The sequence below is a fragment of the Buceros rhinoceros genome, unplaced genomic scaffold, assembly GCF_000710305.1.
Source record: "Buceros rhinoceros silvestris isolate BGI_N320 unplaced genomic scaffold, ASM71030v1 scaffold27140, whole genome shotgun sequence".
Lineage (NCBI taxonomy): Eukaryota > Metazoa > Chordata > Aves > Bucerotiformes > Bucerotidae > Buceros > Buceros rhinoceros.
The window spans coordinates 21515-49026 of NW_010390604.1; the positions used below are offsets into that span (position 1 = coordinate 21515).

Consider the following 27512-nt stretch of genomic DNA (forward strand, 5'->3'; position numbering starts at 1 on the left):
TCCTCTGGCACACAGCAGATAGTGGTTTAACAGGTTTTATGGCAGTGAATATGAAGGGTGGCTTGACTAATTTTTCTGGTTTGCCCACCAGGCTATTCTAGAACAGTCATTACTGTAGCACTAAGTATGTTTTGTGTACTGCTAGAGGCTGGAGTGATGTATCAAACAAAAGGAGGAGTTAATAGGGGAATCCAGTTTTTTCCTGTTTGAATGTTCTGGGTATTATTTTAATGTATAAATTTGGAAGATAGGAAGCATCCCAGCTATTTGTTTACTTTATTGGGTTGATCCTTGGTGTGTTCCAAATGGGGACTCTGACGTGTTGGAGACCTGTGCTGTAACCCCAGGTCTAGCTTTGCACATGCAGTTCATGCTGTACAGCCAAGGATGCTTATTGTGACATTTTGCTGCATTTCTCAGCTGTGTGCTAATGCATAAGAGCCATTTGTGTCATAGGAGAGCTGTCCAAACCGGGAGCACCATTGCCAAGACAGGGTAGTCCATGCGTTCAGTGATTGTTTTGATAATGTAATAATTGTGGCAATTAGCAGGTAGATGTTTGACCGGCATTAATTTTGACCTGATGTGGGTCCAAATGTCATGTCTCGGCTCCTGTACTGGTTCTGTAGTGTTTGTCATGGCTGTGGACAGCTGTGATGCCCCTCCTGGAGGTAAAGGTTTGGCTGTGCAGGCTTCGGGGCCGATGTCTCTATCTGAGCCTCACCTTTTGCTTCTGAACCTACAAACCTGGTGGCACCTGGCTTCACCTACCCCCTGTTTTTCTGCAAGGTGGTGGCATGGAGGAGGCTGCTTTGGTGGCGTATAAGTGACTGTTTATTTCTCAATGTAGGGTGACACAATTTCCCTTCTGGCACTCACCAAGGCAGCGCCATGATTTTGAGAAGAGGAATTCAAACAGGGCAGCATGTCTTTCATTACTAGCTAACAATGTAATCTAGCCTAATGTCTGCAAATGGTTGAAGAGTGAAATTTACCATCTGAAATATGGAGAATACAGGGAAAATACGTGAGTTAATATAGCTTGGAAAATGTGGTAAATGTAATGCTTCCAAAAGAGAAGAGCATCAGGTGTTAGTACAGCGCAGCCTCGGTGGTGGCTGGCATGTACTGAAATAAATCTGAGTTAATCCAGAGTTTCTGGGGTCTCGATGGGTGTTAAAGCAGGATTGCCAATCAGGCTAGCTCAAAACCCCCACCTCGATTACAGTCTCAGTGGCACTGTTAATTTAAGACAGTAAAATCGAGCAGTTCCCTCAACGTATGGCTTTATATTCTGGAAAAGAAGCAATGCAGCTGCGCTAGTGCTGGCTCTGAAGCCTCCAAGCCTCTTCTGCCCCTCTTCTGCCACTGACACCTTCCCACTCTTCCATTGCCTGTTTTTCATTACTCCACTTCTTCCCTCCACAAACACAAGATGCTTTTCCAGGGTTTGGCAGTCCCGAGTTTCCAGCTGGATGTTTAGGGTCAAAGTTCTTCATGTTCTGGCGAGTAATAAAGATTCTGAGCTGGGATCGGGCAGGAGTAGGGTAGCGGTGGAGGGGTGAAAAAATAATAGAAATCACAGGAAGCATCAGTAAGGGAAAGTCTGGGAACAGGTTGCACCCAGGGTTAGGCTTCAGTGTGTGTGATATTAATGAGAAATCCTTTCTGAAGAAGAGGGTTGGTGTTTCTGTGGGCTGTCTGCACCCCTACGACATTAGCTGTGGGAGATACCAGCACAGCTCCTGATGTGAATGCCCTTATAAGGCACCTCTAGAGTGTGATGAGTATAGCTAATCCTCTGTCATGGGGGGATAACTCTGCTGCAATGAAACAACCTTGTATTTAAGTTATTATTCCTGTGCAAGGAGAAGCCTGAGTCAATAAATAACAAGTCAGAATTTATAGAGGATACCAGTGATCTTCTCATTCCTGTCTACTTGCATTGCTAATTGCGTTAAAATATACATTAAATCTTCTCCTTTTTATTTTATATTGTTGGTATTTTAAAGAGAGAATACTCCATAGGTAGGATTAAGAAGCTGAGTAAGTTTTCTTAGCGCAGCTTTGTAGGATTCAGATAAGTGAAACTAGCAACTCAACCACAATCCCTGAGTACTGAAATTAAAACAAAATTTTGGAGACCTTTAGGCAATTGAGAAAGCTGGATGCTCGCACATTTTAACACAGTACTGAGTGCATCGGCAAAACATAAATCAATAAATATTTAAGTATAGAGTTTGTTATTCCACAGGCACTAAACTGTGAACTGCCAAACGTGCTCTGACTTGGGGAAAAAAAACCAAACCAGGCAAATTTAACTTGCTGATTCCTTCTCTTTATCCTCACTGGAAAATCGGATAGATTTTTTGAACACCTCTGGAAACAACTGTATTAAACCAGTCTGTGTCTTTGGTCCGGGACTAAGAGTGAAAGCGTAACCCCCGAAAAGTGGTTTTGTGGAAGGGGAACAGGGGGCTGGGGCAGCTCTGCAGAGCTGAACCCCAGCACTTCCCCAGGGTTAACGGTCTTACTGATGCACCAGGACCTCGGTTGTTTTTTAACATACCAACTTATTTTCTGCTGCGGGGATGTTTGTGTTGATTTTTATTTGTTTACTCTTGTTTGTTTGAACTAGTCACCACTCCAGCAGGAGTCTCAGTGCCTTGCCCTGCCTCCTCTTCATGGAGCGTTTAGCCATGGTGACCAGTCAGGCATAAAAACGTGCTTATCTGCAAATGAATGGCAGCTCTTTGCTTCATTAAAGCCTCTTTCTCTTTTGGCACTCGCATTGTGACCCTTTGATATTAATTCAAAGGGCAATTAAAGAATGCGGCCCATCTTTGAAGTAAAGCATTCAGGGCAAGGAATGGGATGAACCTGGGACTCTGATGGACTGTGCGCATTCAACAGGCCTTTTCAAGGCGGTTTGAAGTGACTCAAAGAAAATGGGCAGGGGAAGGTCAAAGAGAAAAAAGGGGCTAAAGAAACAGTCTGTATTTGTTCGAAGTATTAGCCAAGCAAACTGCAAATAGCAACAAAATGAAACAGTTAATAGAGCAGCCAGACAGAGGCATGTCAATCACTTAACTTGAACAGCATTGGACTAACCAAGGCTTCAGTCCACTGTGTTATCTAATTATCTTGGGAAAGCCAGTAGCTGGAAGTAATAGTATTGTATTTCTTTCTGCTTACTGCTCAGAAAAGGTGATAAATACTCGCTGCTTCATAATTATTCAACATATATACATAAAGAGTGGTGGGTTGGTGGATTGTAGGCAAGCTGCTAGTAGAAAACCAACAAAAAACCCTTCGCGATTAACCTGAGATGCAGAATGTGAGCATTAGCGTGTTTAGAAATTGTGTCGGGGTCTGCATATGGAGCAAGCTACGGCACGCATGGCTTCCCCTGGAACAAACCTTAAAGACAAACACATTTACAAACCTAGGGGAGTTGTTTTCGCTCTCTTTCCTCCAAATATGGGTTTAAACCACAGATAATGTTAAGGGTCAGGCTTTAAATCACAAACAATGAGACCGAGAGCCGAGGCTACAACTCTCCTTATTTAACGTATGCTGTGGTACCTAAGCATTGTAGCACGCACAGTATGAGATTCCAGCAGCCTTATTTTGCCCTAACGGGGTAAATCAAGGACAAAGTTTCAGATTTGCCTCACAATTTTCTTTGTATTGTTGGTTGAATTAATCCCATGGGGCTTCATTTTCCACTGGCCTCAATTTACACATACAAAAAAATGCACCATTTTATTTGCACAAATGGGTGTGCCCATAAACAGGCATATTTTAAGGTCCTCGTGTAAGAAAAGATTGAGTTTTTCCTCATAGAGGCACTAAATTGTCACCATTAGCAGAACAAGGAGATCATGACAATTTTGCGATGTGACCGAAGTACTTTGGTCTTGATCCAGTGGACGCAGAGCAGGGTTAACAACAGACACGGGGACATAAGTGAGAACCACCTTGAAAGACACACGGTTTTACAGCATCTCATAACTACCTGTGTTTTTTAACGCATCTTGGATTTTAGCTGGAAAGAGAGGCTGTTTGTCACTCTGCACAGGCAAAACCTGCCAACAAGCTTTGGGGTTGAAGTTACTGTAGTCTGCGTGATGCCGTTTGGTGGAATCCCACTTGCGTTAAGCCCTAAGCTGTACAACCAGACTGGGTGTTACCCTTGGAGTTACTGGCACAACAGGGTAAAGAATTTGCAGCAAAAAATGCCCTACACACATGAAATGGACAATATACAATATGACTTAACGCATGTTAAAAACTGCCTCCATCAACAGCTGGTAATGGTTTACTGTGGGGGAGAAGGAAGAAATCTTTTTTTTTGTCGCTGTTGCTGAGAAAACAAAAGCATTGGCACAGTCAAAAATCACTTTGGTGGAGATGTTGCATGCTAAATTTTTCAGAGGGACTTGATTTTCCCTGGCTACTTTGCGTCCTCCTTTGAACTCCAGTCTAACGAATAATCTGAAAGAGGATTCAGCATGGTTGTGCTTGTATGAAGGGTTCTGCCATGATGCAAGAAGAAATATCTACTTTTCTTTTATAGTCTTTTTGTAGAGGAGGAGAGAAGATGATGAATCCCTGTATGTGTCAGCCATAGCGTAGTTTCAAAGCTGCATATTAATAGAAAAAATGGCACTATTGAACACTTCACTGTCTAAGAATTTCAGCTGGAATAACTGCAGAACCAATGACCTCTTTCCTTTGTATGGGTCCCTCCTGGTGTCCACAGGGCTTCATCCCTAGTCTGTTGGCATCAAATCCATAGACTGGATTTTTGTCTGGTGTTAAAAGGTTCTCCCCTTACAGGAGAACTTTATTGATATTAAAGCCTTTATAAGGCTCTATCAAGACTGAAGTATCAGTGCATCACCTGAAAATAGAGAGGATTTCTAGGAGTGCGTGCAAGCTGCCTTGCCTGTACCTGTAGCTGGACCTGGACCAGGATGCACGGCTGTGGAAGTCCCGGTGGGTGTAGATCCCTAGCTAATCCGGTTTCACTGTCTGTCTCTTTTGAATTCAAGGTATTTCCAAATATTTTTAAAGCTTCTTTCTGCTGCTGCAAAGGGAAAGTGCTCTGCTCTAACTTTATGGGGGTAGCTGGGTTTGCCTGGAGCAAGGAATGTTAGTGCACGTGCTGGAGGGCTTGTTCCCTCTGATGGGCAGCACTCTGATGGCAGTTTTGGAGTGTGGGACTGAAAAAGGAAGCAATAGTCTCCACGCTGCACATGGACCAAAGAAAGGATGGCTGGATGGAGTCAGCTGCACTGGGAAAAGAAAACGGAAAGTGTTGAAGTCCCATGGCATGTGTTATCTATTATTTGAACATACAGCGAACAACTTGGTCTGAACGCTCTGTTCTGGGGAAACCTGGAGAGTAAGGCTGCCTGTCTCGGTGTCAGTCCCACGCACTTTGTGGAGCTTTGCTTCTCCCTCTGCTGGCTGGGGCCTCGCTTAGAGCAGGTCTTTCCTTGTGGCTGTTGTCTCTACTCGCGGTTTAGTCCCACAGAAAGCTGTCTGATCACCTGAGATGGGGGAGTCACCAGGCCCTGAAAAGACTTGCCCAAACCCCATGTTGTTTGGAGTACATTCCTTTCTGGAAGCAGGAAAGAGCATTTTAGGTCTTTTCAGACATGCATAGGGATGTAGAAACAACCCAACCCCTGATTATCACAGTTTGCCTAGTAGAGTTTCCCAGCTGTTCTGTGTGTGACCAAGTGCCCCATGTCCGTGGGGCGAGCATGCCCTGAGGCTGCCCTGGGCTGCTCCCCTGTGTCAGCCTGAGGAGCTGGGATGTGGGGTGAGTGCTTGGCATTCACCCCTTGAGGGTAGCAGGAAGCACAAAGTGTCTCATAGGCTCTTCCACTGCCAAATCAGAGCCTCGTTCACCCGTGGAACCTGAGCGTGTCTTCTTCTGACTTGGCTGCTGACAATTGCTTTGGCACAATTTCCTGATGTGTCCCTGCCTTTCAATTTCTTCAGGGAGTGTTGGTTGGTGATGTCTGGACTTTTTTTTTTATTGCAAAACTTAATTTTTAGCTGCTTTTTTTTGAGCTTTCGGGAAATATTTTTGCCTAGTGAGAAATCAGAGCAGCTCTAAGAATATAACATAATTGCTGAGGCTGTGCTGCATTTTACGAACAAAAATAAAGGCTAGTTGCTTTGTTTTGCTAAACCCCCTCATTTGCCGCATCCCAGCTCTCCTTCTCGAGACTGGAGGCCTTTGATTTGCTGGTGTTCCTTACCCACTGCTGATTACTGTAATGCTATGTGTGCGACGTACACTTGATACATCATCTAAGCGCTGGAAAGCGTTCGCTCACTTTGTGCAATCTCTCGGCCCTGATGTAAACCAGGCAGAAGGGCAGCAATTCCTGCCATAATGTAACACGATGCCACGAATTAGAAATTTCCATCTTGGAATGTACCAGGAAGCGGCAGTGTGCCTTGGCCACTGGCGGGCTCCTCGCCCTCTCCTCTGGTGCACAGTATCTGCATCTGGCTGCTGAAACAGAGGGGACAGAGTAGGAATGTATATATATAAAATACACATGTAAGTATATCTACTTTTTAGTGTAGACACAGTCATTTCTTCTTTCAGAAAGTCTAAAAACATTGGGTGTTGGCTAGGAACTGGCACCGAGCATCTCGGCAGAGGGGCCGGGTAGTGCTGACATGGGAATTGATGGAGGTTTTGCCATTGGCTTTTACAGCAGTGGGGTCACGTCTGAAGCATGCTGTAAAGTTATAAAAAAAAAAATTGTGGAGCTGCAGAAACACACAGACAAATCTGAAAAGCAGTGCACAAAAGGAGGCTCTTTAGAATATATTATTGTTCGTGGGGTGCTTTTTTTTTTGAAATGTCAAGGCTCTTGAGTATTACTGAGAGTTTTACAAAGCTTGAAAACAAAGGATTAAACTCCAAAGGAGCATCTTTACGGTTTTCTTTTTTTTGTGTTCTGAAAAACCACTATGAAATAAGCATCTGTTATACCCGGATCCAAATAAGAACAAGATAAAAAGAGGAGAAATGCTTCATAAAACATGACCAAAATTAATTATTATTAGAAAATGAGTTTTTTCCACTTCAGAACAATTGACAGGGTTTAGGACTCAAGTCTGGGGTCAAAGGGTCTTGATGGCCAAGTCAAAGGGCACCCGGAGATGTATATTAATGCATGTCAGCTTCTAGATCCCCGAGTCAAGCAGTAGTTCATAAAAGAAACAAGGCATCTTAAGAAGAAGTGTTATTAGCAAACATCAGGTCAAAGTTTATCTTTGGGTCAGCGTGTACCGGAGGGTCACCCATTCACACTCCCAGCACAGGCGTTACCCTTAAAGCTGCCGCAATGCAAGGTGTTGAGGGAAAATAGAAATACAAAGTTTTAACAGGGGGAACTGGATAATTTGTCAGAATGTTTTGCCAGATTGGGACTTAAATCGAGGCAGCCTTATCGGAGCAAAGGACGTGGGGGGACTGTATTTAAATTATTGTTGTTTTATTGCTGATTTTTAAAATCAAAAGCTAAAACATGCTTTTGCATGGACATAGAGGATTCTCAGCAGTGCCCCTGTGCTCTTTCCTGAGTGAGTTGAGCTGATGCTATAGGGGACAGACATGGCTTTCTTTTGAAAGACCCAGTATAGCCAACGTCAAACCCTTTGATGTGGAGGTATTGTAAATCTTTCCACGTGATTCCTCCTGGAAGCCATGCATTTCCTAAAAAGCGTGTTGACCAGTTCATCCCATTTACAACGCTACTTCTGCAGCTCTGCTTTCTCCTCTTCCCACCGCCTTGGGTGTGGGAACCCCGGCGCCCAGGGCAGCCGCGGCCGGGGGCGCTCCGCCACTCAGACCTGGAGGAATGCTCCCGCTGTGCCGCAGCACACAAAGGCTGCCTGCTTGCTTTGACAAGCCCATGCTGCAGAAAATCCTTGCAATCTTTTGTGCTTCGTGGTGTTGACTTATTTTAGTTCCATGCTAAGATGCTCCCCATTGAAACAAGCAAAACAAAAAAAAAGTGGAATACGGTTTTCTAAATACTGTTATTCTGATGCCTTTAGGAGGCACTTGCCTGACTTTGTAAAGAGAACTTAGGCTGGAGGAAGAGAGGAGAGCGCAGTTGTAGGAATAATAATTATGACTGTTCACTAAAGCCGACAAGTTTGCATTGGATGGTGATTAAAATATAATTTACAACGATAACTGGGTATTTCTGAGAACCAATGTGACAAGAAGCAACAGAAAAGAGATTTTGTTCTGTTTTTACTTGCGTAGTGTAAATATTATAGCCCTGAATTGTGCATTTAGTACATAACATCGTGCACTGGAAAGTCCTAAACATCAGAGATGTCAATTAGCATAATGGAAAACTTTGGTGCGTGCAGGAAAAACAGTCTTGTGTTTGCTGCTCTTTAGTGCAGTTATACCAGAATAGTTCCAACCTCTTAATTGAATCTTTTGGTAAATCTTTCTGAATTTTGTGTGGGTAAAATATACAAGGAAAATCATAAGAAAAAAAGCCTGAGCCGTAACGGAGAAGTTTCAATGTTTTTTAAACGTGGAGCTCAAGCATTAGGAACTTGCTTGGAGCATGGGAGAGCCAAGTTCAAATGCTTGGGGCTTATTTGGGCAGCGTGTGTGTGGAGGACTTGGGTTTCTGTTTGGGTTTTGGAAGGTCCAATGCGTGTTTAAAAACAAACAGGTCAAAGAGTGGAAATGAAGGAGCTACTGGTCTCAGACTGTCCAGTTCACTGTTGGTCTCCACTCTAAAGCATCCCGAACGAGTGCCACGACCATGTGCCTCTAGAGGCGGATGATTGCTCCTCTTTCTATTTTTCGGGAAAGACTTCAAGGTTTTATTTTCCTGGTGGTGCAGAGTGGGGGAGGTAGGGGGGAGAAATGTGAAATGAGGAGCAGGGCAAATATTCCCTTCCTCACCAAAGGGCAACCATGGTCTGAAAGCATGAAATGACATCAATTAGAAACATACCCAAACAGCAGAGCAGCCGAGCACTCGCTGGTATAATCTGTCATGGCTCCACTGAAGTTAATTTGAGAGTCTGTCTGTTCCTAAATAGGTGCAAAGGCCTTCCAATGAGTTGTGTGTTACCATAGGAAATCATATTAAAGGGAACAGCACTGGGGGAGCCTGCAAGTCGTCACTTCTAATGGTCGCTGCATCGAGTTTGATATAAACACTCAGAAGAGTTTGCAGGACTGGCTTTAACCTTGTTTGAGAATATCCGTGCTGCTAAACGGAGTTTAAGCCCCATGAGATGCTTCATGCTAGAGCCCGGTCCTGCGGGAGTGTGGCTGGTTAACATGAGCGGAGTGCTCACCCCGTGTCATGGGAACTGATCCCCAAAACCCTGCGGTACGGGGGGTGCAGGACTCTGCCAGAAGTTTGTTTAGTGCGTTGGTGGACTTGGAGGCTGAGAAGGAGGGTGGGAATCTTGGATCCTCCAGCAGCTCAGCAGGATCGAATTTACTGCTAATTCTCTCTCCCTAATTCTTGTTGCAAAAATTAACCAAATATGCCCTTGGTCTTGTCAGAAAAGAATTAGGAGCTTATCTTGGTCCTGATGAAGCTGATGGCAACAGGAGTTTGCTGCAAGCTGATGCCCACTGACATAATAAACAATTACTTTAAAAGAGGAAAACAACTGAATGCCAATTAAGACAAGCATCAGAATGACAATGTTCCCTTTTTCCACTGTACAGAGAATATTTTCTGGCCAAAGGACTACTTTTTGAAATTGTTTTGAGTTCTGCCCTTTAATTTATTAAAGGAGTCCTTCTCAGGATCTTGATTGCTAATTCACTTAAATTTAAGAAAGCCCCGCTGTCTTCTCTGGATGCAGACAGAGCCCTCAAGGGTCTATAAAACTGTCAATATGTCTGTTAATTTGGGTTTTCTTTTCTTCCCCCTTATGGCTTAAAGCTTAACCGTGAGAGCTGGGGAGATGCTGTGGCGCTGGTTTGAAGCAACTCCAGTGTCTTTCAGATCCCATCAGGAACCCTCCAGCTGCTGCTGGCATGTCAAGTTGGAAAAGCTGCAGAATTTCTGGGGGTGAGCAGGGGTCCCACCTGGTTTTCATGCTGGAATCAGAGGTGGACAAGGACCAAGTGCCTTAGTCTAAATGTCCCTCAGCTTTGGGTGGGTCTGGATCCAGATCAGGATCTGAACTTCTTGTGCCTCAGGCTTGTCTCTAATTGAATCCATGCAAACCCACACATTTCACATGACTTTGATGCAAACCCATAAATAAGCCCTTTTTTCAATCCAAAACAAAGTCCAGGCTTGCTTAGAGAGATGGCAAACCTTCTCCTGAACCTTGGCGGTCCCAGGTTGTACTGAAAATTCAAGTCTCCAATGCAATAATGTTCCTGGAGGGAGCGAAGCTTGGGTTTGTTGTTCAAGTTACACATGTGGCTCTTCTGAGACAGGCAACCATGTCCCACTTGCTGCAAGTTGGTCAGAAGGTGGTCTAGACTCTCCCTCACATGGACCCTGATTTTAATTATTTTTCCTAGGTTAGATCCTCATAAAAAAATCTCAGTGGCACTTCTACCAGTTTTGAGTTTTGTCTAGAACAACAAAGGAAAGATTCCGAGGGATGTGGGATTGAAAAGGCAAGCCTGACTGTGGAAGCTTGAATGAGACTGGTTTGATTGAACCACTTAGGCAAACTTTTTCTCTGAGCAGTCAAATTGCAGGAAAAAAAAAAATCTGGATGTTTGAATTTTGCAAAACAATTCTGATGTTTGCAGGAGACTTTCAAGACAGCGCAAGTATTTTAGCAATACAAATTCTGGTCCCTTAGCAGAAGGGACAGCATCGCTGTTATTAATTTTAATACAGATGCAGGCTCTTTTTGAAGACCCCAGCCCTCCCTGTGAAGTTATCTGCTGTTGGTTAATCCATTTATACATGATGATATATGCTAGAATTAAGTGAATGTTGACCGGAGCACAGCCTGGGTCAAAGTTTGTTTATAAGGGATTATTTGGTAACTGCCCTTGGCCCACGATTTGGAAAGTCTCACTGGAGTGGCTGAATGAGGTAATTGTCACTGAAAACACCAGAGGTGGTTCCAGGCCAGCTGTTGCTCTGCCACTTGTTGTTATTTGTATTGCTACGGTAAACAGGACCCCGGCTCACCAATCAGTTGCCTCTGTACTGGGAGCTGTACCAACCCAGATCTTGATGTCCCCGTGAAAAGGCTCTGGTGATGTAAGCACGTGACGGTGCACAGGCGTGGTGAGACTTTAAAGCAGATATGGAGGCTTCTGAGCTGCAAGATACTGAAACTGCAGCAGGGGTGTTGGTAAGCTGTCTCAACGATGAGGCTGGTCTGCTTATTCCTGTCTGGTTTGATGTCTGTCATGACGATGAATGTTCTAGGCATCTGCTGAGACCCCAAAGGCACAATGTTACATGCTACCAGGGACAGGGAAACACTGACTGCTTGGCCAAGCATAGATGAAGTCAAAATGTCCTTACTGTACGGCCCTCACAGGGCATCTCTTTTGTGCTTGTTTCTGTGGTTTGTGATCCCCATGGGCAGCTTTAAACCTGGGCCCCTGGATCTCCTTGAACAATAAAAAGGAAGAAACTTAGAGAAGCTGCAAAGAGCTGGTTTCTCGGCTGCTCTGTGTTGTCCTTTGCAGAGGCAGGAGGCTGGCTGGCAGCACGTGGCTTTGGTTCTTTTCTGTCTCTCTGCTACTGTCAAATAAAAAAACCATGCCCAGTTTTTGCTGAAATTCAGTGGGCTTTTTCTAAGCTTCCTAGAAAAGCCCACCAAACCAGGTACTGCTTGTCTGCATGGGCACAGAGAGGTGAGCTGAGTGTTAGTGGTTGCTCTTCCACTACTCATCATGAGGGTATTTCCATTGCAGACTGAACTTTAATGGCTCCCAAGCTCCCGTTGTAGGACCATTACGGTTTCACATGGTGGCAGGCAAATGCAAGCTCTCTGGAGCTGCAGAGAGTCTGCTTTCAAGACTTGCTCTCTTGCTTTTGAGTGTGGTACAGTATTAGGAGGATTTTGGTGTTTTCAAGAGGAATTAGAAGCAAGAACTAGTTTTATTTCCACATTTTACAGCAAAGCTATTAACACCCTCACTGGTGATGTTATTGGGCATCACACCTACAAGTCTTCGAGGCTTGTGGTGCTCTGTCATGAATGAGGACTCACTTCAGCGGTGCTGGAGCACTGGAATGTGAGATGAAGCAGGAGCCAGAATTTTTATAGTTGACATAAATCTTTTCCCAGATCTCTCCCTCGTTTCCCCTGTAATGCTGAGGACCTCTGGGAAACAAAGAGAACCTTTAAATAGATGCTATCGATTAACCCTGCAGCCTAACTGTTTAAGATAACTGATTTTACAGAGATGAAAGATTGTGGCTAAGAAACTAGGCACTCGAACAACTTCTCTCAATTCATAGATTTGCTTTTTGGTAACTGTTCTTGTAGATTTAAGCATTGCAAATCTGTTTGGGACCACTTCCACTGTTATCGTAGAGAACTTGCCCTATTTCTGGAGGGTAAAACTATCAGCTTTAATGCAACCATTGATTTTTTTTTTTTTTGTGTCTGTGGGAAATCATCCACAGTGAACTCCTCTTCATGCTCTGAAAAAAGCACAACTGCTTCTTGGGTTCCCATCTGGGTAAAAAGAGCTAAATTAAAGGCCATCTACTTTGTGCCTTCTGTGTGGGGAAATCCTCGATATCTGTGGCTGATTGAGGGCTGGGTCCAAAGACCACTGAAATGATGAGATTTGCATGTAGTACTTGATGAAGGACTAGATTCTTGAGAGTCTCTTCTGTTGGGAATGGCAAGGAGCAAACGAGTGACAGTACATCTGGTTTTGTACCTTGTATACAATTTCAGTACTCTCTGGTTAGACAGTTGTGTCACTTCCAGCCATTGAAGCTCCAGGATTTTGCTGTAGGGACACTATGTGTAATGGTGGTGTTGAGGATAGCATGTGTAGAACGTTCTGTGCTCCTGAAGTCTCTGGGAGCCAATACAGAAAAAATACAACTCATGGTGGGAAAGATTTGGTTTGAGAGTACTTAATAATTTACTAATTAGCGAATAATTTACTTCATTTACCAATTTTTTTCTGGTCAGGTGTGTCAACAAGTGCAGAACTCTGAGACATCATGTCATCCCATAACACCTTGCATTGTGCAAGAGTGAAGAGCAGTAGGGTTGATTTGGAGACAGCAAGGCTGGGAATGATGTGTATCTGAGGTGTAGAGAAGGGATGCAGGGTGACTCCCAGCTGGACCCTTTTCTGTGCTGTAAAGGTGCTGGGGGGCTGGCTGCAGCCCAGCATGGCACATCAGTCCCTTCCATCAGCTGATGCTGGGCTTTGTTCTGGGTTTCTTATTGGACTGGAGAATTGTGAGTTTTCTTTGGAAGTGAAGTTCCCTATGTTTCTTTTGAACGGATAGCAAGCTGTATCCTACTCTTCATGGTTAGCAAATCACAGTGTCAATCTCTTCATAGCACTGTGCATGTGTGTGGAACTCTTTACCACCCAAATGTCAGTTGTTTTGATGTCTGTTTGAAGTGGACAATTTGCTTTAACTTCCTGTGTACGTTTTTGTATCTGTAGTATGGCAATGGTATGGTCAGGTGGCTTTTGGGAGGTTTGTTTGCTCAGGTTTCACCGAAGCAGAGCCCTTAGGGTGATGTGTAGGTGCTGCACCGTGAGCTCTCGGGTGACGTTGGGAAGGATGATGCCAGGAGCTCAGTGGTATGTGAACTCCACAGGGAAAGGGACAGGGAGAATCTGAGGGTGACCAGACCTGGGATGGACTCAGGTTAATCACTGTAATGGCATCACAGGCACTATGGCAAAACAAACAGCATTGTGTGCTTCAGGGAGTGAGTCTTGTGCATGAAGGAGTCCTGCACCCTCTGTGCTGACACCCAAGGCAGGAGCTGGGAATGAAAAACCTCGTGGGAAGTAACACAAAGAGATGCTGAACACCCTACTGCCATGCCACTCTAGGGTCCATTCATCCCATGTACTGGAACAACCATAAAGGCAGAGACTCTTTGACTGGTGGGACTGGAGAGCTCAGTACCCGGCAAGACCAGGCCGTGTGACAAAAGATGATGGATTTTGAGGTCAGCGCCTCACTTCTTATGTGGTTGTGATGGGAGTGACCTTGAATCACTAACAGATTTGGCTGGAAAAGAAGCTTTTGGCAGGAGTAGGTAGTACCTTGAAAAATCAATCACAAGAAAAAAATCTGGTGAAAAAAGTAACCTTTTTTAGTTGACTGAAATCTGGAAAATGAAAAAAAAAAATCAGCACTTTTAGATTTCTTTCACAAAAGCCCCAGCAACCTTCTGCAAAGTTAAGTCATTTCTAGAAGAAATGGAGTATTCAACAACAAAATCCAATACTCTGTTTAAAAAAAAAAAGGTCTGGAAATATTTTGGCCATTCCAAGTCCTGAGAGTGATAAATCAGTGATGCTATAACTCAGCTGAGCTTTGTCATGGGTAAAAGTGACTTCTGGAGGGGTGGTCTGGTGGCAACTGTGGGTTTAGGAAGAGGAGATAACCTTCATTTCCCATAGACACTTCGAGGCTCGTAGTGTTGACATGGAGGTGAAGCTGCTGCCAACAGCCTGCTCTGTCGGTGTTTGGAATCCAGGACAGTATTCAGGTGCTAGAACCAGCTGAGAGACAGGAGATGGATGAAACTATTTTCAGAAGGGTTTACCTGGGGTACCTGTGCAGTTTCTTTTTTTTTCTTCAAAAACGATTTGGCCACGCTGTGAGTTGGGTCAAACCCCAAAGCTGGATTTGAAAAATGCTGGTAAGCTTTTTCCATCTTGGTATAATTTATAGATTTGTTTTTTCTTCTGAAGAATCCACACTGCCCACACAGTGAGTGATTGCTGACAGCTCAATTATTTGCTGTGCTTTAACTCGCTACTACAGTCTCATTATTTATCCAGAGGCTCCTTCATTCGCTTTATTTAATTTCTCAGATGACCAATTTCACCTCCCCGGATACTCAGTATTTTCAGTCTTAATTGGTCAGCTCTTCCATCAGCTGATACCGGCTTGAAGACATGATGCCAACCCTTTCTTGGTACGTTCTGGGATTCCTACAAGAGAGATTTACCTTTCCTCTTCACTCTCCCTGTCCTTTATATTATAATAGTGCATAAAATATCGACTTCCCAAAGCCTGTTGAAAGCAAACCTCATTTGGACTTGAGGATTTAGTTTCCCTCACCTTTTTAAGTTTAGGAGGCAACGTTAAGGGGTTTTTTTGAGTCCTGGAAGCTTTCCCTGAATCTAATGTTTGAGTGAGAAGACAAGATGTTACAATGGTTAAACACAGCCCTCGTGGGTTGGAAAAGCCCCCAGATGTGGGCACTCATGAGCGAGCTCCCGGTGAAAACCAACAGGATGTGCTTGTGACTCCTCTTGGGGCTTTCCACAAAGTCCTCCTCAATGGGCTGCATTCAGGGAGAGCGGCCACGCTGGAGTGACTCAGAGCCCGCTGACATGGTGGGTGGACGGGTTCGTGCTCGAGCGCTGTGCCATGCCCAGGGCTATCACAGTGCCAGCTTCTCCTTGCTGAACTCCCTCCCTGGATCTGCTGGACGCGACAGGAGAGATTGAGCCAGGGCCAAGGCTTGCCTGGATCACACCAGCAGAGACAGCAGAGTGGTCCTTAGAGACCAGCGATGAGGAACCCTACAAAGGCAGCCTGGTCTTTGTGGGGAAATGAGCAGCAGCTGAACTTCTATTTAGTCTAAAACTTGAGCGAACCCTTCTGTGGGCACCAACTTCTGAAACCACGGGAAAAGCTCGTGCAGGCTACATGAGTTTTACCAAATCCCATCGTTTTGGGGTCTTTTGTTGTGTGGGGTTTTTTTTTTCTTTCCCCAGGCAGTGCAGCTGCTCAGGTAAATCTGGTTGAGGGTCCCTGGAGCCAAATCAGGAGGAGAGCACCTCCTGGGTGCCCACCTTGGGCAGCTTTCCTGGGCTGCGTGTGTGTGTCCTACCTGTACAACAGGATCTGAGCTCTAACGCAGTTCCTTTACATTTAGTTTTTGATGTAGAATAATAATAATGATAATTCCTGGTGTAAGTTTACTCAGTGAAACTTGGAGCAGGATCAGGCCCACAGGCAAAGCCGTTAAGCACTTTAATGTTACTTGTATCCACGAACCAAATCTCTTTTTGGAAGAGGAGGTGGGGGAATAAGCAAAGATTTTTGTAGTTGTATTTGCAGTTTCCTCTTCCCTCCCTTTCACTCTGGAAATTCTTTATCCTTTCATGCACAATTGAGAATTAGCCATTTATTCTTCATGCTGGCGATGTAGTCTTTGATATTTAAAAAGGAAAGTGTTCCTTTTTGATGCTCGGTGGTTCTGAATGAAGCACACGCTAGCAGATTAATGGTGCAGAACAGTTAGACACCATCCATTTTTTTCCCCCTTTCCATATGATTTCATCATTAAAAAAAAAATCAAATGTAGTTTTAAAAAGCGCCTGTGAAATGCCTATTGTTGGTGCGGTGAAATTGTTTTTGCAGCACCGTCGTTCTCTTCGACATCGCGGACGAGCTCTGAACTGTCACGTTTTTTGTAAGTTATAACTGCATCAAGCTGTGCCGACAAAACGTCCCTGCCTAACTGTTAATGGGCATTGTCATTTTAAGCATGAAACAGTTTAGCTAATGATTTATCTCTTATAACGCAGCACTCGGGGCAGCTGTATGATTTGTCTCTTTAGCAAGTCAAGTAATTTCTTTAACAAAATGTTAAGCACAGATGGGCCATGGGCTGTCAGTTAACCATTATTGTCCATGCATCTGCTTGCCTTCAATGCACTGTTTTATGTATTCAGCCACTTACTTAGGCACAGCGCTCTGAAAAGCGGAACCTACTCCGATTGGCAAATAAAATGTTCATTTGTCTCTTCTTCCTATTGTTTTGTTTTGGTAACACATGTCAGCAGCTCAATTACCCAGTTCATTAACAGCTCCCAATGGACATGATGGCCAACCCATGATAAGGAGGGCGATTGTGGCACATATGGTCAATAATAGCCCGTCTCTTGGTAATTGTAAATAAAAGTCACTGTTGGCCGTTTCCTTTTACAGCAGCTACTGTTTTCCTTTTCACTTGGCTGTACAAAGCACATCTTTCTATGTGAATCAGCCCAAACAAAATAAAAATACCATCCACTTCTCCCAAGATCATCACTTTTATCAATGTTGTGGTGGTTGTTCCCTCTCTGTGCTGACTTTCCAGCTTAGAGTGCCCTGGAGATTGGGTTGCTCTTTTCCAGCAACGGATTAATTACTCTTATTAATCAGTTTACTTAAATAGCAACATATTTTCTCCTCATTTCTCTCATTCTCTCACTGCAGGCTTTACTGACGTGCCTGTGGAGTTTAAAAAAAAGCCATTTACGGTGTTTTTGTAAGTATGCCCTTTGCAAACAGCAGCGGTTTTCAAAGGAGCTATTGAAGTGTGACTTAATCCTTGTTAGATGAGCGATATTCCTGTGGGGAACAGAGCTTTGCTTTTCGGTTTCGTTTCTTGGGTTTTGGTATATCACAGCCAACATGCCAGTACAAAGGGTTAAAGGCAGTTTCACTGCTTGTGTTTCATGTCGCGCTAGGTATTCTGTTGCTTTCTAGCAAGATTATGAGTTTTCTTAGTTTGCTAATCCTGAATTTTCACTTTTAACACTGAAATAGGAACACGCTGCAGCACTGGCATGTTCTATCCTAACCCCAGTGAGAAATCCTTGGCAGCTTCTTGTTTTGTTCTTTAAGTTTCTTGAAATTTGCTTTTCTTTTTCCCGTTGAAGAGGAGTCCAACTGCTATCAATTTTGTGACCTAATGGGTGAAACTCGGGGTGCCCAGATCTCCTCTCTGCCATCTTGCCTTATTGATGCTGAAGTGTAGAAAGTGAACAGTGAATTGGATAAAACTGCAGCTCAAGACCTGGTAAACTTGTCAAAATTGCTTTGCTGGGAGTACCACAACCTGAAGTTTAGGGGTGGTGTTCTAACCTTCAGAGTGTGCATTATCTTAGATAAATGCAGCATTTGGTTGTGGCATCTGACACTGCTCACAGGTAGCTGAGGGGTGACTCCAGACCTCCCGAGCTCGTCCCCCGCTGCCTGCCATATTCGTAACTAAGCTCTAGTCTCCGCCCAGCGCTGTGGGCACTCGGGGAGTTGTTGAGTGTCAGAGTTTATTTGTCCTGTTTTGATTAGCAGGGACCTGGCAGGCTTGTTTTCTTTTTACTGGCTCCTTGCTGTGACAGTGAGGTTTCGGGAGGAGGAGAAGGGGCCTGTCGTCATGTTTCCCCTGGCAGATACAGCAAAGCGATGTGCTAGGAGGGCTCCAGAGCCTTCGCTGTAAGTTGTACGCAAATATAAACCTGCGCCTAAACGGGCTGCTCAGAGTGCAGGAGAGAGGGGCTGCTGGTAAGAAATAAAGACACCGTTTTATTTTCCCGTGGACTTCATTTTGAGGAAAGATAGGATGCCTGACATGCTGCTAGCCTGTCAACTGCTCAAAGGGCAGCTGCTGAAAGCCTACCCCAGCACAAACAAGGATGCGGGGAGGAATGTGCTGCTGACCACCTACAGCTGCTCCAGCCCTCGCAAGTCAGCACCGGAGGTTTATTTGCCTGGGGTGACTCCAAGGGTCCGCATCCTGGGGTGGTTTTCCTCCTCTCTCTTTCCTTTCCCTTGTTAATTCATCCACAACCTGACAGCGAGTTGCGTTTGAGCCCCCTCACCTCCGGCAGGGAGAGGCAGTCTTGGAGGGACACCTCCAGGTGCTGAGGTTTAGGGAAGGGGGGAGCTTGGATTAACCCCCGCTGTGCATCCCCTTCACCCTGGCTGCCCTCCCTGGGCCCCCCCGGGCCCGCCGCCCCCCTCGCGTCCGCTGCAGCCGCCTTTGTGCCTCCCGCATCCTGCCAGGCAGGTGTCAGAGCCCTGAATGCGGGCAAAGGCCCTGCTGATGGATACCACAGATGGAGCGTGGAAATCGGGCGAATAGGGCTCAGCCACAGGCCATTTCTTAGGACCCAACAAAAGCCTCCAAATAAGTCAACAAAAATCCCAAAGATCACAAAGAGAAAGTGTCATTTGTCATTTGCTGCGGGTTTGGGGGCGGGGGGAGCAGCATGGCTGTGCTACTCTTCGCCGGCACCCGAGCAAACACGAGAGAGGTCACTCGTGTCCCTTTGGGCGTGAAAGACGGCAGGGCTGAGCCAGCCTCTGGCAGCCCCATGGTACCTGCTGCCTCCCAGAGCAGGGGATGCCCTGGCCACAGCCTTAAGTAATAGAGATGTGGAGTGAGGGGGAAAGACTGTGAAATTTATCTTGTGCAAATCAAGGAGGACATCCCGGGAGGGTGGTTGGCGAAAAACCTGCGACCATCACCCTCCCTGGCCGTTGGTGGGTTATCTTTTTAGTCTTGTTTTAGCCAAATCTGTGGCTAGATGGACTTTATCTAGGGCAGTCCCCGTTGAAGAAGAGGCTGGGTAATATTTTATCCATAAATTTTGCAGTGACTGAAGGTTTGCCAGAGGAATTGTGCCTTTGCAGGAAGATAACTTGTGCCTGCGTTTGTCAGGTGTGCCGTGTCACAGCCGTGAATGATGTATGGGTTTGAAATGGTTGTCATGTTTCTGTTATTTAATTATTCAAATGAAATGGCTTGCTGAGAGGAAGAAGGACCCACAGAATGACCTCCCTGCGTCCTTCTGTTGTTCGGTTCTCACCCCAGCATTGTCTATTGAGGGTGTTTGGAAAAGGGATTGTTTTAGAGCTCCAGGTGACCAAATGCCTGTGACACTGGGCAGAGGCTTTTTGCATAATGTGGTGGCCACCAGACAGGTCACAAGGGGTTAAGGGACAAATAATTGCTCTTTAATTCTGTAATTCCTGCTTGAATTCAACTTCATGGCTGAGCTACTGGTAGTGTTTTGGCTGCCTCTCCCATTTTGAGCTGAGCAGCGAGGGGGTACTGGGGATCATCCAGGGCGCTGCTGGGTCTCCTCCTATTTGTACTGCAAGGGGTTGGAGTATTAATATCATTAGGATGACTGTTGATATGTGTGTCTGGGGAGGTGACGGCGGTAGAAATAACCCTGCTAAAATCTGACCGCCTTTACCTGTGGTGAACAGTCGTTACATCACAGAAGTTGGTGGATCTGTTAGTGAAGCTCCCTTGTACTTCCCATGTAGTTGGTGAGAGAATTCACTTTGGGAAATTTAGAGATAAATATCTTCTTTAAATTGCACAGTTTAAGATGGCTTTTTATCGGCATATATGTCGATGTTTGAAGATGTTCTGGACATATATGTGGAATCTGGGAGTAGTGAAAGAGTTCCTGAGCTCTTGGAATTTGAGTTTTAAAACCAAACAAAACAAGCAGCTCGTTGTGCACAAAGGCAACTTTTGTCAGAGAAACTGTCTCTAAAAGGGACCTTCCTGAGCTCTGTTTCAGCTCTTACCCCGTCAGGTATGGTCTGTGGTGACTGTCAGCACGGCCCATGTGCTCTCCTCCTCTAGTTCAGCGTGGCAGCAAGAGCTGCTCTGCTTAAGATGGAGCTACCAGAGGGGGACTGTATTTGAAATACCCTACATTTTGTTTTATTGTTGGATGGCAGCATGAAGCTGTTCTGGAGGGTTGTAACTTGGCAATTGCTGGGGAAGGCAGGGGTCACCTGAGACCCCAACTGAGAAGACGTGGGATCTGACACTAATTCAGACACCGATGTTCATTTTGGGATACCCTAAATTGAGTGTTTATTAAGGAATTAACTTGTACTCTTCGGGATAGGATGTTTGTGCTGGTTCCCCTTCATTCTTGGGGACAATATTCTCAAGAACCAGAACACCTTAAACCACTCTTACTTGGAGCAAAACTTCCACCCAAGTAAGAAACTCGGAGTATGCTCGCAGTATGTTGATGCTGAGCTCTGTGGGAGGTTCTCCTGATGTCCTGTGTGTGCTGGGTCCAAGATACGGATGGTGCCTGGACAACAAAGACAGATCTCACCAAAGAGCCTCTGGTCTATCAGTAATTGTTCTTTTTCTGGTATGCAGAAATTCATACACTCTTCAGCTGAATTGTCTGAATAAGCACTTTGTTTTTCTCATGCTTTAAGACTAGGTAAAGAGATTAGGGGTATTTATCAGTTCAAACAGCTTAAGTGAAATGGGAAATGTAGGAGAGCTGGAAATGTGGTGGGGGCGTTGAGCTGGAGCTTGAGACACAGATTTCTTTTTGGCTCGGTGTTTTCAGTAACTTCCGAATAAATCACATTAAGGAGATCACTTTGAATCAACGTCTGTATCAATGATTTATTTGGCATTATTGAAGTAGTAGAAGCAATGCTTGTGTTTCAACAGAATAATCAGTTCCAGCATCACTGGGGAGTGTCTGCCCTCTTTAGGTGGTTCCCCTTGAAGGCTCAGGCAAGAAGGAATGCCTGTTGCCTGGGACAGCAGCTGGTGCCAGCGCAGGCTGGCTGGGGAAGTCTGCTCTGTTGGTTCATTACTGTTTGTCTGGTGGCTGGGCACTGGAAGAGGCTTTGCTGCCTTCACAGCTGTGGCTACGGGCTCAGCTGTGGCTGGAGTTGACTGCCAGGGAGCTTGGGGGAAACAGCATCGATGCCAGGAGCTGGCTGGCTCTGTGTGCGTGAACTTGCTCTCTCCACACCCATGAAACCCAGAAAGAGTTTTGGTTCTGGTTTCTCTTCAACCTGCTGATGAAAGAGTTGGCAGTCCCTTCCCTGGGTCATGGCCATGCTGGACATGCGCTGTTTCTTGCTGACTTTACTGAAGTACCGACTTGGGAGTGGTGTGAGGGGCCTTTGGTCCAACACAGCCTGGCTGTTCTGCAGTCACATCCTGGCCTCGTGCCTGGAGGCTGAGCATCAGCACATCTTCCTGAGGTTGGTAAACCTCCCAAGGTCAGGAGGAATAATGATTAGACCTGAGGGGGAGGCAAGCAGCCCAGGTATTCCAGCTCCGGTCGTTGTGTATGCTGGAACCTCCTTGCTTCAGTAACTGGGAGAGTCAAGTCAAGCTATTGTTCTGAGCTATTCATACAGGACATTCTGTGCAGCCTGCAGCTCCACCCTTCTTCATTTAAACAGTAACACTTGCCTGTCCTGTCCTAAGAGTATCTTAGGTGGTCCTTAGGCAAGTAAATTGGGAGGGAATGGGAATGTTTAAATGTGCTGAGCTAACACAAATACAGTTCAGGGTATAGGACAAATAATACACCCCATCAAGTAAATATTTGGTTGTGAACGAGAATTAAGTTCTTCAGTACTTTGTAATCGCCTCCATAACCATTTCACAGCAAGGATTTAGTATTGGACCAGTAGAGGAGGTCTCATGGACATGTATTGGTACATGCACACTTGTTTGGTACATGCACAGATGTTTCTATCTCTTTACTAGCTCATGGAACAAAATCAGGCCATGTTGCTTGTCTGGTTGCTTGGGACTGGGCAGTGCTGCTCAAGCCTTTAAAACACGTGCAAACTGCTGGGGGAGTTAAAAGAAAAATTCAATAATTAATTTACTCAAAGATCTCAAGAGGTCCTTAAATATTCTTGGGCCAAAGGAAGGTGCTGAACTTCGTAGCTGAACTTCTGACAATTCCTTGTTTGAGCACATTTGCACAATGGAACACTTAACTCTGATTTGTTTCTCGCTTTTTTGAAGTTTGCCAGCTCAGTTCTGAGTCCTGGGGAAAAGCAGCTTTTCCATGTAAGAGGATATAAATGATCGACATGATAGCTTGCTTTTTTCCCATCAACTAAAGGTAATTTTTTGTCTTCCATTTTTTCTTCTTTGAGCATCAGCACCCCAGTCTGACGAAGGCTCCGACATCGATTCTGAACCAGATTTACCTTTAAAAAGAAAGCAGCGTCGCAGCAGGACAACCTTCACGGCCGAGCAACTCGAAGAGCTGGAAAGAGCTTTTGAGAGGACACACTACCCTGATATTTATACTCGAGAAGAACTTGCTCAAAGGGCAAAACTCACCGAGGCTCGTGTCCAGGTATGTGTGTAAAAGCTGTCTAGCAGAGGGAACGTTCTTCTCCGTAAGCATGTTGGTCCTTTTCTAGTCTTATGGGATCCTCCTCCGGGGTAGAAGAAAGGTGCTAAACGAGGAAGGGAAATGAGAGGTAACCTGTGATCTAACCAAGGATACAGGTGAACTTGGTTGCTTCAGTGGAACCGTTTTAATCTCTGAGGTGTTCAGACTCTGCAATCTGAAATCAGCAGTATGAGATGTTCCCCTGGACTCTTTAAGACAAGCCTGGCTGTGTTGCTGAGGATCTGTCTGGAAAGGTCCAGACTTTCTCAGTTTTACCTGCTAAGCGTTTTTGCAGAGAACTTCACACTGCATTTTGTGTGTGTTTGTTGTGACTGTGAGAAAAAATCAGCTGTCTGCAAGGCAAACTCAGTGGTGCGACTCTTTTCTTAGCTTGTTTACTAGGAGAAATGCTTGTAAAACAGCTTCACAGACAGACTTGGGCCAGGTAAGGCTAGATCAAGCCCTGGGAATCATCCTCACACAAACATGATAAAGATCACTTCCTACGCGAGTTCTGTTAGCAAGACGAGTGGGGTCTGGGATGTGATGATTTGGGCTATGTCAGCTTCAGTGCAAAAATAGGATAAAATGAAGAGGACCTTGTTCATGTGTTTCTAAATCGATGACCCCCAGCCAGAAGCAAAGCAGAGCTCTCATTAGCATAACAGCTGTCTTAATGTGGCTTTAACCCTGTGACTTCTTACATTCCTTATGGCTTCCTCCGTTCCCTCGAGACCCATCCTGTCTCACACCACTTCTATGATCTACAGCCTCACAAATTCCCCAGTACCTCCGACAGGGATATTTTACCTAACCCAGCATGGAAGAAAGTTCCCAGTCAGTCAATCCATGATTAAAATACCAGAACAAAACCTTTCTGGATTAAAGACGAGCTGAGGTTGAAGTAAGCAGCCTGTGGGCAGTTTCGTCGTGCGCTCCATCTGTCCAGTTCCCTTAAAGGCTGGCAGAGTGATTTAGCAGTGGATTAAGGGATACAGGATTTGCCTTATCAGCATTCAGCACCTCTCTACAGCCCCTTAAAATAGCCACCTATGATGGGCATGAAATAAAAGACGACCTGTGAAAAGAAAATAACCCTGAGAGACTTGAGGTGGAGAGGGCTGGATAGCCACACTGATGTGGCATTCAAGCTTTCTTAGTCACACTTCTTTTTTGGTAACAGTATGACAGAGATCAGAGATAGCAAATTTTATATGGCTACACACACAAAGATCTCTTTGACTGCTTCCCAATCAAGTGTTATCAAGAGACATTCTCGGTCTCCTTGCAGCTCAAGTCTGGCTGAGCCCAGAATATTCTTTTTCTTTTTCCCCCTCTGGAGCTGTAAGGTCCAGTTTAGTAGTTATTTTATATTGTCTAGGAAGTTATTGAATTGATTGCAACTGGTCCAACCTTGCCACTCCTTCAGTCCCTCCACATAGCGTTCGCATCTTGCGTTTTGTTTTTCCCACCCTGCCACCCCCGTGCTTCCCCTTTCCGTCTATTCCCCGAGGCGATCTCTGTGTGCCCGTGAAAGGAAGAGTCTTAAACCGCCAAACCATCTATTTTCCCACTTTCCCACTGTGGAAGGGGAACCAAATGCGTTTCTAAGCTGGTTGGTTGGAGTTCAGGAAAAATAGTTGCCTCTGGGCTGAGAGCAAACTTAAAACATTTCAGCCCCTAAGGGGAATTTTTTGAAAGCTACAAGCAACTGAAAACAGACTTTACACTGTGAACGTTATTTGTGTACTTAATTGTGAGGGCAGGAAAGGCTTTTGGTGGAAGTGGTGTTGCAATGAACTGCACGTTGCAAGAGTCACAAGATATCAACTGCAGCCACTGCAAATGCTTCAGCAGTGGGCATGATACAGAGTCCAAATGCTCCCTGCGATGCCTCCTGCAGCACCTTTCCAGCCAAGGACTCTTAAGTCTCTCCCCCGTAGCCAGGACAAACCTCTTCTGCTGCCTCTGCCAAAGGCACCCGGCTCTCCTCTGCGTGTTTGATGCAGCAGGAAGGGGAAAGTTCTTTTGTCTTGTGCCTTCATCAGATATGATTTGGAAACACAGAGTCCCAGAGGATGGCCCTTCATTAAAACAAAAAAAGACCCTGGGAATGTGAGGATAAAGATTCTCATGCTGTGAGTAAAAATCACAACTGCACAGGGCTTTACTGGTCCAGTTTAGAACCTCATTAAACCATCATTAAGTTGCAGCACAAGCCCTCAAGGTCTGTGGCCTATTTTTACTGACCCAATCTAAAGGCAAATTCTAAAAGTGAAATTTTCCCCAGTGTAGATAAAGATCAAAGGCTCTTTCTGAGCTTTGGAGTGGTGCGGTTATGGTTTCTGTAACTCACAACGCATACGGAATGATGTGGGTAGCAGCTTTTCTGGCCACCTTTTGATTCCAACATCAGGCTTATTTTTAGACCTGGATGAACTGGGCGAACTTTGGCAGCAGCTTGGAGCTTGTTGCAGATTGACGGTGAGAGGTTTTTGCTTCAATCTTTCGGTGTAAGGATTTTTAGACAAGGTTCAGATTTGTCCTGTGGCAGGTGGAGAGCTGGGAACCTGCCTTGGCTGATGGGGGCAGATCGTCAGACAAGTCTTTCTGGGCTGTATGTTGAAGGCAGGGCTCCCAAATTATCACAAACAAGAGACCTACGCGTTGGACTGTGGTGAGGATGTGCTGAATGGGGTGGTGGGGGGCAGGAGGTTCTGCTGCGAGAAGCAGCTGCACACAGCCTTCCTGTTTAACCCCAAAAGGCAATGGGACAGACTTGTTTGGACTCTTCTAGTCTGTGAATAATGGTGGAAAAGCAGAAGTCAAAGAATTCCGAGGCATGAGAATGTTCTGTCCCGCAAAGGTTCTTCTCAGCCAAATCCCAGGTTTAAATTGGTTTGCTTGAAAGCTTCCGAAAAGAGAAATATTGTTTAACAAAAGAGCATGTCTGAAAGTTCAGACAGATCATTCCAGGCTACTAGGATGGGGATGAATGTTCCCATGTCAAACTTGTAACCAGCTGGTAAAGTTTTTATAAAAACGCTTATTACAACCTCAGCAAATAAAAGAAGTTCCAAGAGCTCAGAAGTCCTGAGTAGCTGGAATAAAAACAGTAAAAATACTATTTTTAAGTTCTTTGTTTAAGTTTCTTTGTTTCGCTGTGGTACAGGGAGGGGAAGAGATGGTTTGGAGAAGATAGTGGGGGGGAAAAGGTGAGAGAAGAAATGATGGCTCTAAAGCTAGTGGTAAGGCTTGTGAAAGCTCTGAGCCCGATATCTTAGCTTTAATAGACCCTTCTCAGCAGCAAACAGTGAAAAGCATTCACTGGGGAATCCTGGGGGACGGACGACCCATGCCAAAAAAAAGTCTTCGTTTGTCCTCAGCTCCTCTGAAACAGTTTAAACCTGTCTGAACTGCATGGTCCTATGGGGTAAAAGATGGGTAAAGGGGTGGAGAACAGATTCAGACCTCTACAGTTACTCGTGATGTCATTCAGGGAGAATCAGTAATACCTCTTCTCGAGGCTGTCCCTCTTGCATTACGTAGGATAAAGAAAATGCCATGTGCATTCTTGTAGTAGATAACCCTGTAACTGTAGATTCGCGCTCCCCACCCCCCCCACTACACCCAGCGGTAAAGGAGAAATTCTTATGGGTAAATCACCAAACTACAAACTTCTGCAGGTCCAAGACGACAATTTTAAGTATAAAAGAAAAGAAGGATGTGATTTTTAATTCTGTTTTTCCGGTCCCTGCTGCCTAAGGGCTCAAATCAGTGGTGCTTTAATTTACAAATACACAGTTCAATTTGCCTATTACTCGATATTTTTGCAACTGTTCAGCTGCAGTGTTTGTGTAGGACTGAGTCAAAGTCTTTGCAAAGAAACTTCTGAGAGTTGAGTAAGTTGGATGGCACCAGGGAGGCAGCTGGAAGTCCTCGTTCCCCTGGCACAGTCCAGTGGTTTTTTGGTCTGGGGTGGGGTGGGGTGTGGGTGAGTTTTTGTTTGTTTCCCCTGTTAGTTTTTAAAGGACTCTGGTCCCATCACACCGATAACTCCTTGCATCCCAACCAGCGTGACTTCCCATCCCCACAACCACCAGGACTGCTCCCGGCAGTCCTGCAGCCTCGTGTTGCTCCCACTCCGTGCTCAGACCAGGTCCTTCCCAGCAGCGGATGAGAATGGCTTTGGGATGCTGTGAGGAAACAGGCCAACCCATGGTGTACTTACGCGGGGTGTGCAGGTGTCACAGTGAAGCTGATTTACCAACTAGTTGTTGCTAAAAAGTTGTTTCTACTCTTTCATCTTCCTATGGCTGGTCTCTGGCCACGC

The 27512-nt window shown here is 45.2% G+C and overlaps 1 protein-coding gene across 1 annotated transcript in view; it reads left to right on the forward strand.

The window, feature by feature from the left end:
• LOC104495464 (paired box protein Pax-3) overlaps window positions 1-27512 on the forward strand; it is a gene marked incomplete at its 3' end in the record, with an annotated part of 53558 nt that overhangs the window by 21508 nt on the left and 4538 nt on the right. Inside the window, exon 3 of the mRNA XM_010138437.1 lies at window positions 22935-23140. Within this exon, the coding sequence (XP_010136739.1) occupies window positions 22935-23140 (206 nt within the window). The remainder of the gene's footprint in view (window positions 1-22934; window positions 23141-27512) is intronic.